The 15228-nt window shown below is 48.4% G+C and overlaps 2 protein-coding genes across 2 annotated transcripts in view; both read left to right on the forward strand.

Annotated features, from left to right (window-relative positions):
• LOC138758571 (protein Niban 1-like) overlaps positions 1 to 10370 on the forward strand; it is a 105242-nt gene extending 94872 nt beyond the window's left edge. Inside the window, exons 12-13 of the mRNA XM_069927695.1 lie at positions 3035 to 3146; positions 8429 to 10370. Coding sequence (XP_069783796.1) covers positions 3035 to 3146; positions 8429 to 8655 — 339 coding nt within the window. The 3' untranslated portion in view covers positions 8656 to 10370. The remainder of the gene's footprint in view (positions 1 to 3034; positions 3147 to 8428) is intronic.
• Positions 10371 to 13297: 2927 nt separating this feature from the next.
• The window catches only part of LOC138758572 (procollagen galactosyltransferase 1-like), a 102496-nt gene continuing 100565 nt past the window's right edge, over positions 13298 to 15228 (forward strand). The window contains exon 1 of the mRNA XM_069927697.1: positions 13298 to 13692. Coding sequence (XP_069783798.1) covers positions 13487 to 13692 — 206 coding nt within the window. The 5' untranslated portion in view covers positions 13298 to 13486. The remainder of the gene's footprint in view (positions 13693 to 15228) is intronic.

A 15228-nucleotide genomic window follows, 5' to 3' on the forward strand; every position in this document is an offset into this window, starting at 1 on the left:
CCGGGCCACGTCCTCTAGTTTTTCTACCCCTTGTTCGAGCAAGCGCAGTCTCACTTCGTTCGATCGGAGCCCGGCCACATAGGCATCCCGGACGAGATCGTTTGTGATCTCGGCAGTGGTTTTGTCCACACAGTTACAGTCCTTGCCCAACGCCTTTACTACTTGTAAATATGCCCTGCTGGACTCGCCGGGCTGTTGCTTCCTCGACGCAAGCACGAACCGTGCATGAACTCTGTTCATTGGTTGATCGTACAGTTCTTTCAGTACCTTTATGGCTGCGGTGTAAGTGGTCTCATCCTGTCTTTTGCTAATAAAATTGTAGAGCTCGTCGAAAGAACCAAAGACTTATTGATCGAAACCAAGGCTTTTATTAGCAAAAGACAGGAGGCCTTCACAGGTGGCCGACCAGTCCGGAATGATCCGACCTGGCTAGGGACACAACCCTTTAAGGCCCAGACAGTAGGCGTGGCTAAGCTCTCAGCCAATCGCTGTAAGCACAGTCATTTCATACTCTAGATACTGTAACTATATACATTGGTGATAGGTCTGTACTATCACACATTGTACCAAAATTTTCTCACTTGATGCAGTCAAACAAGTACTTGTGATGAAAAACTATGACTGTCAAATAATTGAATTAAGAGAGACAATAAGTACATCAGATCAAATCTAATTACACTGGACAACATTTTTTAAAAAGGTTTTTGTCCTGAAAATAAATTGGGGATTATGACAGACAACTTCAAGCTGAAAGCCAAAATAATTTCAGATTTGCTGTATCCTGTAGGAAGTTGGAGAAACATTAACTTTTATTAAATTTAGCATGTTTTAATCATGTAATGACGCTGATACATTGTGTTAGTTCAACTGACCTAAAAATGTTTTGCCGCTGATTTTCAATTGTACTCAGCATCTGATGCCTCTCATGTCAGTGTCTAACAATAGTCGGCCAGCATTCATGGATTCCAGTTTTCCACGGTTGCGATGTCCTGGTGAAACCTTTCACCGTGTTTGTCACTGACTGCACCAAGATCAGCAGGGAAGACATCCAAGTGCGAATGCAGAAAATTAAGTTTCAATGACATGATGCACTTCATGGTTTTGTCTGCTTGAAGTTGACTTAAAATATGACAGGAAATCACAAAAATAGGTTCTATCTCAAAAGAGATAAGACGATTTTAAGGTGATTTTTGTGATCAGCAGCCCAGAATAAATAAAATACACCCAAAAATGTTTAGGATGCAAAACTGTTGTTGTCCAGTGTAATAAATATACAATAATCCTCGAGCAAATAAAATGACTTGCACTGGAGCAGCCAATCATTTTGTGGTGTTAGATCAGTCCCTGATCAGTGTAACAAGGGAAGGTTCAAGAGTCTGATAGCTGGTAACCAAGGGGTGCAACAGCAGGGGGGTACAGGATAGGCACTTCTCAGAATCAGAAATTCAGAATTCATTGTTTTGCGGCAGCATTACAGGTGAAAATATTGCTATAAATTACATTTTTTAAATAAATTAGTGCAAAAGAAGAGAAAGCGAGGCAGTGTCTATGGTTCCTTGTCCGTTCAGAAATCTGACAGTGGAGGGGAAGAGGTATTTGATGGCTGCATCTTGTGTTTGATCCTGTACCTCCTTCCTAATGGTAGCCGTGTGAAGAGGGTGGTGAGGGTCTTTGAGGATAGGGGCTGCTTTCTTGACACTGCCTCTTGTCGATGTCCTTGATAGAGTGAAGACTGATGCCCATGATGCTGCAGGTCGAATTAACAACTGCCTGTATTCTTTTCTTGTCCTGTGCATTGACGCCTCCATATCAGACAGTGATGCAATGCTCTCCATGATTCACCTGTAGAAATTTGTAAGTCTTTAGTGACAGACCAAATCTCCTCAAAGTCCTCATGAACTATAGCCACTGGCGAGCCTTCTTCATGATTGCATTGACAAGGAGCCTCCAGGAGAGTTCCTCAGATATATTGACACCCAGAAATGTGAAGTTCTTAACCCTTCCTACAACTAACTCCTCGACGAAGACTGAATCATGTTCTCCTCATTCCACCCCTCCTCCCTCCTTGAAGTCCACAATCAATTCCTTAGTTTTACTAATGTTATGTGCAAGGTTGTTGAGTCTCCACTCAACCAGCTGATCTATCTGCCTCCATCAGCACACCAGGGGGTGTAGGATGGGCCTTCCTCCATCCTTCAGGTGCCCGGATGCAGATAATGCGCCGGCAGACCCGGCTGGGGGAGTGCAGCTGGGACATTCAGGTGGCCACAGAGAAGACTCCTTTCTGTCACCTGAACGTGCCGGCTGAAGGAGAGTCCTGTGGACTGTGGCTGTAGTCATGGCTTGTTTATGGAGCATCTTGTAGCAGCACTCTATGAAAATAATGGAAAAGAAATAAACTTTAATTGTCATCCATAAAACAGTTGTTGGTTTGTTTACACGAGGATAATATCTCCACACATTGCTCCCTATTGATGTATCCTTTCCTCTTGATCAATGATAACTTATGACAGAATTTCTGCAGGTTTCAGTTTTTCAGATTGAAGGACGCAAAGGTTGACATATGCTTGTGTAGAACTCTCTCCAGAATGCAAGCCTTCCTCATCCTCTATAAATCGACACCACATTGGGGCCGGCGTGGGACGTCAGGGGCCCGAAGTCCTGCACTGCCCGCTCCAGCCCCGTAGACCCGCACCGGGGGGGGGGGGTTGTCAGGCAGCGGGGAGAGTAGCTGTCAGTGGGTCACCAGCTGACTGTCAACAGCCCGCCCGCTGCTAGGCACCTGAGGAGGAGTCTAGGAGGAGTGCCCCGAGCCAGAGAATATACTCCCCGAGGAGGGTTAGGTAAGTGCTCCTCGGGGCCGGGTTCTCCACTTTCAGGTGGCCTCGCGACAGCCGCATTCGGGTATTTTAGGTGGCTTTATGTTCGGGTATTCTGGCCACCTGAAAGCACCTACAGTCAGACTGCATAGTAATGAAAGCAGTTTCATGGGTGGAGAGAGCAGACTAATGGAAGTGTGCAAATTATCTTCCAGGAATTGCCTGTGTACGAAGCGTTCATGTCGGTGGATGACGATGGGCTGATACAGATCGAAAGCATCTTCAAGGAACTTGTCCTGCATATTGTGACAGAGGAAATTAACAAAGGTATGTTGGGGTCAATCAGATGGAGAGAGTGCAGAGAGGTTTTACAAGGCTGCTGCCAGGACTTGAGGAAGTGAGTTACAGGGAAAGGTTAAACAGGTTAAGGCTTTTCCTGGAGTGTCGGAGAATGAGGGGAGATTTGATAGAGGTATACAAAATGGTGAGGGTAAATGCAAGCAAGTTTTTTCTTCAGAGGTTGGGTGATACAAAAACTAGAGGAGCTGGGAAATGTTTAAAGGGGAAGCCACGCAGAGAGTGGTGAGGGTGTGGAATAAGCTGCCAGCTGAAGTGGTGAATGCAGGTTTGAAGTTGACATTTAAGAAAACATTTGGAAAGGTACATGAACAGGAGGGGTATGGAGGGAGGGCTATGGCCCCAGTGCAGGTCAGTGGGATTGGACAGAATCATTGCTCAGCACAGATGTTTCTGTGTCCATGGTTTTGTGGTTTGGGACAGAGGACAGACAAGAACGGTGAGGACCCAACATGTGCTACTTTTGCAATATACAACAAATTAGCACATAAATATTTTCAGAAGGAGGCATCGTGCATGTGAATCACTTCAATGCAGGAGTGGGGATGTAGAAGGAAAAGTCAGAGAAGCAAATAAAATCAGAGATTGGGAAAAGATTAGTACATGAGTTAGGAAATGCATCTGATTCAATCTCTGCACAGTTTTTTCTCCCTTAAATAAACTTAATTCACAATAAAAATAATTATACACAAAGCAAAACTCTTTTCACATTCTTAGTGTTATATTGATTTTTTATTTATGTATAACTTTGTAAATAATTATATTTCATCCTGTATATTGTATTGTTAACCAATAGTTGCATTACATAGCACCATTGCCACTAATGACACAGCCTGGGGTTACTCCCCCTTCTGTTGTTGGAGCTGCTCTCCACCCTCTCCCCCACCCCCCAACAATGGTCTCAATCCTTCAATGTCTGGTGGTGCTTCCCCACATCCCTCCTGCATTGGCTCTGCCAAGCCTCAGTGTGTCTCTCAGCATATACTCCTGCAGCCTGGAATGAACCATTACAGCTTAGAAACAGCCCATCTGGTCCATGCTGAACCATTTTTCCACCTCGTTCCATTGGTCTTTATCCATGTGCAACAGCTTGCCACAGTTTTTTCACCATTGAAATAAAGCCAATTATTTTTCTTTCCAAAGCAGATGACTTCACATTTACCAATATCATACACCAGCTGCCAGACCCATTTAACCAATCTCTCTCCCTCTCTTTCTCTCTCCCTCTCTCTTTCTCTCTCTTTCTCTCTCTCTCTCTGTCCTTTGCATGATTTGCTTTTCTGCTCTGTGTCATCAGCTAACTTTGATAAGCTATGCTTTTTTTAAAAAAAAATTAAATGTACAACATGGAATCAAGACCTTCTGGCCCACGAAACCCTGCTGGTCAATTAACCTACAACCCCCGGTACGTTTTGAAGGGTGGGAGGAAACCAGAGCTCCCAGAGGAAACCCATGCAGATAGAGGGTGAATGTACAAACTCCTTACAGACAACACAGGATTCGAACCCAGACCGCTGGTGCTGTAACAGTGTTGCACTAGACGCTGGCTAACCATGTCGCCCCATGCTAGGTCCTCTACTCAAAATGGTTTACGTAGATAAAATTATGAGAGGAATAAATCGGGTGAATATACAGAGACTTTTGCCCAGAGTTGGGGACTCAGTGACCAGACGACATGGATTTAAGGTGTGGGAGATTCAACAGGATCTAGAGGAGTAACTTTTTTTTACACCGAGAGTGGTGGGTGCTCTGGTTTCCTCCTACCCTTCAAAATGTACTGGGGGTTGTAGGTTAATTGGCCAGCAGGGGGTGGTGGGCCAGAAGGGCTTGATTCCGTGATATACATTTAATTTTTTTTTTAAAAAGCATAGCTTATCAAAGTTAACTGATGACACAGAGCAGAAACACAGAGAGAGAGAGAACGAGGGAGAGAGATTGGTTAAATGAGTTTGGCAGCTGGTGTACAACATTGGTAAATGTGAAGTCATCTACTTTGGAAAGAAAAATAATTGGCTTTATTTCAATGGTGAAATGGGTTGTCAGAGGAGGTGGTTGAGTCAGGGACTACTGCACTGTTTAAGAAAAGCTTGGTGTGGGTGAAATATTTTGGTCGGCATGGGCAGGTTGGGCTGTTTCCACACTGTGTGATTCTACATTGTGAGCAGTTGCAGGCCCAGCATCGACCCCTGTGGCACCCCGTTCGCCACTGATTAACAACCAGATAATTGTTTGTTGTCATGTGCACCCAAGAAGCTTTTCCCCCACTTTTTACTTGAGTCACACATGTGGAAACTGGCCCTTCGGCCAACCAGTCTCCCCTGCACTAGACCCACCTGCCTGCATTTGGCCCAAATCACTCTAATCCTACTCTACCCATCCCACATTCTCATCGACACTACCCACCCCTAGATTCTACCACTCACGGGTCTAATTAACCTACCAACCTAAAGACGTAGGAGGAAACCAGGTCACCCCTATTCCCAGAAGGACCCCTGTGAATGTGCAGAAAACACCAGAGGTCAGGATTGAACCTGGGCTCTAGAAGTAAAATATTTACCCCTAGATTGCCTCCCAGCAGTGAGCAGTCGGTTGCGCTTAGTTTTTGTCTTCCACAAATATCAAGTTGTGAACATATTTGAAACTAGCTGTTAATTGTGTCGGGGTGAAGAGGTCACACCAAAGGCAGTGACGCAGGACTGGCTGACATGACAGGACGTGCTGTCCAAGAGATTTTAATGAAATGTGACATCGCCTCTCACCATCCAGGCATGTGTGGGAGAAGCAGACAACAAGCTACCACTGCACATCTGTCACTCAACTGTAATGTAGGAGCTTTTTGAGCTCTCATTCTTGAGACAGGGGTAGAGATGGGGAACAAGACAAAGAGGGCAATGGAACACGACAGCACAGAAACAAGATCTTTGGCCAATCTGGTCCATGTTGATGTGGTGATTACACTGGCCGCACTCCTACCAGCCTACTGCAGGAGGCAACTACTCTATCTGCATGTAGACAACCTGGGAGGCTGGCCCCACCTCCTGACTGTCAATCACCAGCCCATATAAAGACTCAATCCAGCCCCTTTGGGGACAGTCAGACATGAGGAGCCAGCAAAGTTATTGAGATTGATGTACGTTTAAGCTAATTAGAGCCTGTTGAGCAGTCTGTGGACTTTGCGTCAGAATTATACACACAGCAGCACTCACAATTTAATTAGCTTAAAATTAAAAGGACCATGGAGAAGTTCCTCGCCATCAAGAGGCTGGATATCGACCCTCAACACCCGTAAGCTCCAGCATACTTCGAGAACTGGAAGCATGTGAATGAGGTCATCATCCACACACAGGCTGAGGTCATCAGCATGAACCAGAAGAAACTCATGGTACTATGCGCCAAGCTGGACCCTCGCGCTTTCCAAGCTATCAGAGACTGCACGGATTTCGAACTAGCAATGGCCATCCTGGAAGGCATGTACCGGCCCCCGAGGAACATACTCTATGCCCGGTACCTGCTCAGCATCTCGATGGTGAGGAACTTCTCCATGGAGGTGAATGTAAAAGAAATTTGTATAGGTACATGGATGGAAGAAGTATGGAGGGCTCTGACCTGGCTGCAGATTGATGGAACTAGGCAGAAAAATTAGTTCAACTGTACAACCACTACACTGGCCACACTCCTACCAGCCTACTGCAGGGGGAAACCACTCTACCTGGAGTGGTCTTGATGGGATAGTACATGAGGCCATGGCCAGGCATGGGAGTGGGATGCAGAACTGAAATTGTTGCCCACTGAGAGATTCCTGTCACTGATGCAGACGGAGCAAAAGTGCTCAGCGATCCGACCTCCCAGTCTCTCTGATGTAGAGAAGGCCACAAAGGGAGCACCTGATGGGATAATGTGTTGGATGCAGAGGCTGGTGGGGTGGTATGTAAGGACAAGGGGAATCCTGTGTTTGCTATGTGTGGGGGCAGAGGGGGCCAGGGTAGAGTAGTGGGAAATGGGGGAGATGTGGATGAGGGCTGAGTTGATGATGGTGGAAGAAGGCAGGAATTTCAGATGATCTGGACTGGAAGACCTCGTCTTGGAAACAGACACAGCAGAGACAGAGAAATTGTGAGAGGGGAATAGAATTCGTGCAGGGGACTAGGTGTGAGGAAGTGTGAGACATGGTCACAGGTGTATTTGGGCGGTGGGGGCACCTGGGCTGGAAGGGCCTGTTCGCTGTAAATTAAAATCTGAGCTTGTAAGGCTTCACCTTGACAAATTGAATCAGGTTATTATATTTTCTATGATTCAGATCAGCATTGTGAGGAACGCTGCTACCAGCAGAATGCCCCCCACCCCGACATCTCCTTGTTAGCATCAAAAATATAAACTTGCTGCAAGAATTTAGCACCATGGAATGGAAGGGATGAACAATGTTTCGGGCCGAGTCCCTGCATCAGGATAACCCTCAGACTTCTTTTACCAGCTCACTTTCTGCTGCAGATTCCTCTCATGATCCCTTCCTCATGCTGACTGCAGATAGACCTGACCCCTTCCACACATTTCCCTCCTGTCACAGAGGCTATCTCCGTGACAGGGAGTGTGTGTGTCTGTGTGTGGGTGAGTGCACATGGTATGGGTATGCATGGGTGTGTATGTGTGTCTATGTGCGTGCATGTGCATCAATGTGTGGGTGGGTGCACGTGGTGTGGGTGCTGTGTATGCGCGTGTGCGCGCGCACGTATGGGGGGGCGTGCGTGTTTGACTAAGAAGCCGACAAGAAGATTTCATTCAACATTTATCACATCATTGTAAAGTGAGCCTTTTGCTCTCTGCGTGAGATGGAGATAGGAAGGGAGAGGAAATGAGAGAGAGAAAAAAAAAGTTTGGAAAGTGGAATTGCAGAAGATGTGATGACAGAATCTTAGTGCAGTGAGGTTTTCCATCTCTGTAACCCCATCTACGTCCCTGCCCATCTCCACCCCCCTCCACTTCCCCCAGTTTCAGTCTCTGTAGCCCTGCACAGCTGTGTGACTAAGTTCCACCAGCTGTGAGAGAATGAAGTAGATCCCACCATATCTAGCTGTAAAGGGTTATTTGAGGAAGCCTAATAATGTCTTTTTTTTTACACAGCCCTATACAAATATCTAAAGTTCTTTCTGAGGGAGGCATGGCACAGCAATCAGGGCACACAAATTTCTAATTTACTAAAACGAATGTCCAAAGTTCATGTTTAAAACCATCCAGTGTTTCTTTTTCTTTCCTAGTCATGAAGGAAACTTCGACCCAACCCAAGTTCAGTCTGTACAATGAAAGTATGGCATATCTATGGGACAATGAACCCCAGCTCCCTGTGGCTGAAATACCTACCTGTTCAACAAGCCCCACAGAGTTGGCAGAGCAGGCCTCGGCACTCGAGACAATCAAAGAATGCGAGGAAGAAACTAGGTGCCTGCCAGATTTGAGGAAGAGCAAGACGGCCGATGGAATGTGATGGCGAAGGTTGAGAGAGAAATGGACAATTGTTGCTCTAAGTGAAGGATGAAGGAAATCCAATGTGTGGGACATAAGCAAATTGGCAATGACTCTTGAAAGGAATGTGCAGCCCAGTCCAAGGAAACAAAATCAAGGAGACATGAGGGTGATCTTAGTGACACCTCCAGAAGCAACTGATGTGGAGAATCTCAGGCACCCTTCAGAAAACCACAACACTGGATCATCCAGTAAGGGGAAGGACAATGAATATCAGCCCGTGAAAGGTGTAGGCACTTGATTGCAAAACAATCTATTTCAGTAGCATTACATGATGGAAAATGAAGATTTGGATCTGTCACATATAAAAAAAAATTATGATCTTGTGAAGCTACAGTTAAAAGAGCACTGCGTGAAACACGGATGTCTGCAGATGCTGTGATTGCAGTAAAAACATACAGATATGCTAGAGGAACTCAACCAGTCTCTATCTCATACCTCTTTTACACAGCGTTAAAAGACAGGAATTAACTGCCTTTTAACCACTTCACTTACCTATGTGAATGCAACAAAAGCAGGATGGGGGTCATTTTTATCCCATGTATTACCTGCCAAGGTAGGTAGTATCAGAGCCAATGCGTTTCACATCTGTTCCTGTCTGTCTCCTTTCACAGAGCCAAAATCAATTATCTCCTCATCATATCCAATTAACACCTTTTGTTGGTCTGCTATCAGCAGACTCCCCCTCCCAGCCTGTCTTCAGTCTTTATTCTGCTTTTTGCCTGCTTTTTGATAATAGGACCCAGGCTTGAAATCTCGGTCACATATCTTTACCTCCTATGGACGCTGCAAGGCTGGCCGAGTTCCTCCAGCATTTCTGTGTATTTTCATTAAAAGTGCAAAAGTCTTATTCTGGAAAACCCAAGAGATGTACCTTTGGTTTCATTGCAGAGCTGGAGTAAGTGACCATCTTAATACCTTGAAGGAGAACTCAGGCCTGATACGTTGGTTACGCTTTGCTTCCTATGGAGGCTGTGTGACCTGCTGAGTTTCTCCAGCACATTTGTATGTTGTAATCAATGACCACAATAACAGTTCCTGCCCTACACTAGCAGTGGTTCTCAACCTTTGTTGGTCTAAGGCCCACCTAGCTTCCAGCCTAACATGCCATGGTCCACTAGTGGCAGTGACCTGGCAATATTTTCATCTTTTTCATTTAACATTTTTAAAACCCACATATAAACACACTATGGCCCATTGGTTGAGAACCTCTGCACTGATCTGATTGCAGCAAATCGCAATGATTTCCATTTATTATTTCACAGTAGGGTTTGAAGTCATTATTATCCGTCAGTAGTTTGGATTCCTGGAATGGACTGCAACATTATTGTCAAATTGGGCATTAATCTATGCAAAGTACTAAGTATTAAAAAGGAATTTGCAAACAATCCCTTCACAGCTGATGTCCAGGTTCATCTCCACAGTAGAAATGGAAATTGGTCAAATATTTCCAGTTAAACATGAAAATCTGCAAATGTTGAGGTCAAGTGCATTACACAAACATACCAGAAAACTCAGCAGATCAGGCAGTGTCCATAGGAATTAAAAGGTAAACAACATTTTGGGATATTCTTGTCGAAAGGCTCAAGCCCTGAATGTAGGTAACCCTTCACTTCCTGTTTAATCGCATAATGATGCTGACAGATTGCATTAGTTCAATTGACATAAAAATGTTTGGCTGCCGATTTTCATTTGTACTCAGCATCTGATGCCACTCGTATCAGTGTCCAACAATAGTCGAACAGCATTGCTCGTTGTCCACAATGCCCCCAATCTTAGTGTCATCAGCAAACCTACTGATACAACTTCCCACATTATCATCCAGTTTCATATGGTCTTGGGCGGAGCAGTTCCTGTCCCACCTAGCGATGCACCCTGATGGGATGTTTCAATAGTGCACTTGTACATGTTGCGGAGGAACATAGCTGGCATGCTAAATTTCCTCAGGGCTTCTGAGGGAGTAGGGATACTTCCTTGGCCATTGTATTGATGTGGATGAACCAGGATAGGTCATTGGAGATGTTTATTCGCAGGAACTTAAAGCTGTTCACTATCTTCACCTCAGCACCTTAGATGCAGCCAGGGAAGTGGGCATCACCCTTTTCCCAAAGTCTGAAGGTATATTTGCAGGTTGAGTCGGTGGTGAAGAAGGCAAATACAATTCTGGCCTTCATTTCAAGAGGAATAGAATCTAAGAGCAGGGATGTGATGTTGAGGCTTTATAAGGCCTTGGGGAGACCTCATGTTGGAGAATTGTGAGCAGTTTTGGGCTCCTCATTTAAGAAACGATGTGCTGACGTTGGAGGAGTTTCAGAGGAAGTTCACGGGGATGATTCTGGAAATAAAAGGGTTATCATATGAGGAGCATTTGACAGCTCTTGGCCTGTATTCATTGGAATTTAGGAGGATGGGAGAGTGTAGGACAACAGGGCACAACTTCAGGATAGAAGGGTGTTCACTTAGAACTGTGATGGGGAGGCTGTGGAGGCCAGATCATTGGGTGCATTTAGGCAGAGGTTGATGGGTTCTTGATTAGCCAGGGCATCAAAGGTTATGGGAAAAAGGCCAGGCAGAGGGGCTGATTGAGAAAATAGATCAGCTTATGATATGACAGGGCAGACTTGATGGGCCGAATGGCCTATTTCTGCTGCTATGCTCCTTATAGTGGCCTTCCTTTTGCACCCGGACTTGGTGTTGGAGATGCAGCCTGTGACAGTGAATTTTGAAATGTTGTTGGAATGCCATTTGGCCATAGGTGTATGGGGGGTGTAGTAGTGTTGAGGATGATAGCAGATGATGTTCTGTCACCAATCCTCACTGATTGTGGCCTGTGGGATCCACTCGCAGAAAGGGGCTGACTCCAAGATCTTGCGTTTGGGGCTGTTTGTTCAGTGGAGAATGGAGCTGCAGTTGATAAATAGTAGGGAGGTGGCACCTGCTGCGGACTTGTTTCAGTGGGAGGTGAACTGGAGTTGGGCCGAGGGTGGTGGTGGTGGTGGGGACAGTGGTGAGCCGTGAGCAGCCTCTCAAAGCACATCGCAATGGAGAATGTGAGAGCCGTTTACATTCTTCAACACCAGGGTGGCAGAGGCCTTCTTGATGTAGGCAGGCAGGTACTTTGGCACATGTCAGAATCAGAACTAGAATTCATTGTCGTCAGCAGGGAAGTCCCAAGAGGGAATGCAGAAATTGAATTTTCAATTGGTCTGTTGCTCTTCTTGGTTTTGTATACTTGAAGTAGACTTAAAATACGACAGGAAATTATAAGACATATCTAAAAAACGGTAAGTGATAGGAAAATGTTAAGGTGATTTTCATGATCTGCAGTCTAAAATCCATAAAATACACCCAAAAGTGTTCAGGAAGTAAAATCTTCATTGTCCATTGTTCTAGATTCCCCACACAACTGTATTTCAGAAAGTATGTTCATTCGGCAACCCTGCTCACAATCAGCGCCCCCATGAATCCCAATCCCAACGTCTGATTCTCATCAGCAAGTCTCGAGCAACCTGGTGTGAGTCCCTTGGTCTCTGAGCCCCTTGCTGGCCTGATGATCCGTCAGGTCCTCTCCCAGGCTTCTCCCTACCCCCTTCCTCCACCTCCCCCTCCCCCCTCACCCAGAATGGGGGAAATTGGTATATGTCTTCTTCCCTCTCCCTTCCCTCTCCTTCACCCCAGCCCTCTCTTTCATTCCTACCCCTCTTTTTCCCCCACCCACTCAGCTACCTCCTCCACCCCCTCCAGGTTCATTTCCTTCCCTCTCCCACCCCCTCCCCTGTCCCTCACTCTGCCTTCTCCCTCTCCTGTACCTCTCTCCATTCCACTCCTCAAATCTCCTTCCTGAGCCCCATCCCACACCCTTACTAATTCCCCAGCTCCTTCCTGCCCCACTTCCTCTCCTCCCTATCACTAGACCTCTCTCCTCTTTCCTTCCTCTGTCCCTTTCTCCCACTCCTTCTATGCCATTCCTCCCCTTTTTCCCTTCTTCCCCCTTCCTCTCACTTCCACTCCCCTCCCTCTCCCTTCTCTTTCCCTCCCTCCTCCCTTCCTCTCCCTTCCCTGGTATCTCTCCCTAGTTCCTTCCATTCCACCTGTCCTCTCCCTCCCTCCCAGCACCTCTCCCCCTCTCCCCAAATGTACAACCTCTCCTCCTCTCAACCCACTGACTTTTCCTTTCCTCTTCTCTCCTTACTTTCTTCCCTGTCCCCTTCTCTCTCCTCCCCCATTTCCCCAATTCTGCTCTGACCCTCACCTTCCCCTGCTCCCCTCCCCCTCTCCCCCTCCCCTCCCCCTCTCCCCCTCCCCTCCCCCCCTCCCCTCCCCCTCTCCCCCTCCCCTCCCCCCCTCCCTCCCCCCCCTCCCCCCCTCCCCCCCCTCTCCCCTCTCCCTCCCCTCCCCTCTCCTCCCCTCCCCCTCCCCTCCCCTCTCCTCCCCTCCCCCCCTCCCCTCCCCCCACTCCCCTCCCCCTCCCCTCCCCCCTCCCCTCCCCCTCCCCTCCCCCCTCCCCCCTCCCCCCTCCCCCCTCCCCCCTCCCCTTCCCCTTCCCCCTCCTCTCTCGCCCCTCCATTTTCCTCCCTTCTCCTGCCCCTCCCTAACCCCCTACCCTCTCCTCCCCTACTCTACCTCCACCACCCTCTCTTCTGCCACTCTTCCCCTCTGCTCATCAGGCTGGCCCCACCCCCGCGTCACCCCGCCCACGGGGTTGGTTTTCCTGCCTGGTTGGCCCCCACCACGGCCCCGCCCTCCTGCTGCGCGCCGCGGCCGGGACCGCGCGTTGTCGGCGCCGTGGAGCCATGTCGTGCCGCCCGCTGCTACTGGCCGCGCTCTTCGCCGCTCTGGCCCGGGCCTACTTCCCCGAGGAGCGCTGGTCCGAGGAGTCGCCGCTGCTGCCCCCGCGGGTCCTCATCGCCATCATCGTCCGCAACAGCGCCCACGGACTGTCCGCATTTCTCGGCCGCATCGAGGGGCTCCGCTACCCCAAGGAGCGGGTCAGCTTGTGGTGAGGAGAGGGGAGAGAGGGGTGGGGGAGAGAGAGAGAAGGGGAGAGAGAGAGAAGGGGAGAGGAGAGAGAGAAGGGGAGAGGAGAGAGAGAAGGGGAGAGGAGAGAGAGAAGGGGAGAGGAGAGAGAGAAGGGGAGAGGAGAGAGAGAAGGGGAGAGGAGAGAGAGAAGGGGAGAGGAGAGAGAGAAGGGGAGAGGAGAAAGGGGAGAGGAGAGAGAGAAGGGGAGAGGAGAGAGAGAAGGGGAGAGGAGAGAGAGAAGGGGAGAGGAGAGAGAGAAGGGGAGAGGAGAGAGAGAAGGGGAGAGGAGAGAGAGAAGGGGAGAGGAGAGAGAGAAGGGGAGAGGAGAGAGAGAAGGGGAGAGGAGAGAGAGAAGGGGAGAGGAGAGAGAGAAGGGGAGAGGAGAGAGAGAAGGGGAGAGGAGAGAGAGAAGGGGAGAGGAGAGAGAGAAGGGGAGAGGAGAGAGAGAAGGGGAGAGGAGAGAGAGAAGGGGAGAGGAGAGAGAGAAGGGGAGAGGAGAGAGAGAAGGGGAGAGGAGAGAGAGAAGGGGAGAGGAGAGAGAGAAGGGGAGAGGAGAGAGAGAAGGGGAGAGGAGAGAGAGAAGGGGAGAGGAGAGAGAGAAGGGGAGAGGAGAGAGAGAAGGGGAGAGGAGAGAGAGAAGGGGAGAGGAGAGAGAGAAGGGGAGAGGAGAGAGAGAAGGGGAGAGGAGAGAGAGAAGGGGAGAGGAGAGAGAGAAGGGGAGAGGAGAGAGAGAAGGGGAGAGGAGAGAGAGAAGGGGAGAGGAGAGAGAGAAGGGGAGAGGAGAGAGAGAAGGGGAGAGGAGAGAGAGAAGGGGAGAGGAGAGAGAGAAGGGGAGAGGAGAGAGAGAAGGGGAGAGGAGAGAGAGAAGGGGAGAGGAGAGAGAGAAGGGGAGAGGAGAGAGAGAAGGGGAGAGGAGAGAGAGAAGGGGAGAGGAGAGAGAGAAGGGGAATGGGGAAGATTGGGATAAAGATAATAGGGGAGAGATGGGAGGGTGGGTTAAGGAGGGAAGGTATAAGGTAGAGGAGAAAGGAAATGGGGAAGGAGGGAGTGGAAGAGGTGGAAGGAAAGGTAGAGAGATGTGATGAGAGGAAGATGGAGGAGTAGTAGGTATAAGGAGTAAGGGGAAGGAGGGAGATGGGTGAGAGGAGGAAGGACTTGGGAGAGGAGGGATGGAAGAATAGAGGGTGAGGAAAGATGGAGGTGAAGGATAGAAGGGAGAGGTGGAAGGGAGAGACGGAGCAAGAAGGGATGGGTAGGAGAGAGAGAGGATGGGGAAGGAGTATGGAGGAAGAGGGTAGAGATAGAAGGAGCAAGGATAGGCATGAGGGGATGGCTGAGGCTGAAGGAGGGCAAAAATAGGTGGGATGGGAGAGAGGCCAGGTGTCAAAAGATGGGAGGGTAGGAGAAAAGAAAGGAGAGTGGGGTGGGGAAAGAGGGGGGTTTGAGATTGGAGAGAAAGTTCGAAGGTGGGGGAAAGGAAGGGGAGAAGGTGAACAGGGAGAGGGGACAAGCATGA

The sequence above is a fragment of the Narcine bancroftii genome, chromosome 3 (assembly GCF_036971445.1).
Source record: "Narcine bancroftii isolate sNarBan1 chromosome 3, sNarBan1.hap1, whole genome shotgun sequence".
NCBI lineage: Eukaryota > Metazoa > Chordata > Chondrichthyes > Torpediniformes > Narcinidae > Narcine > Narcine bancroftii.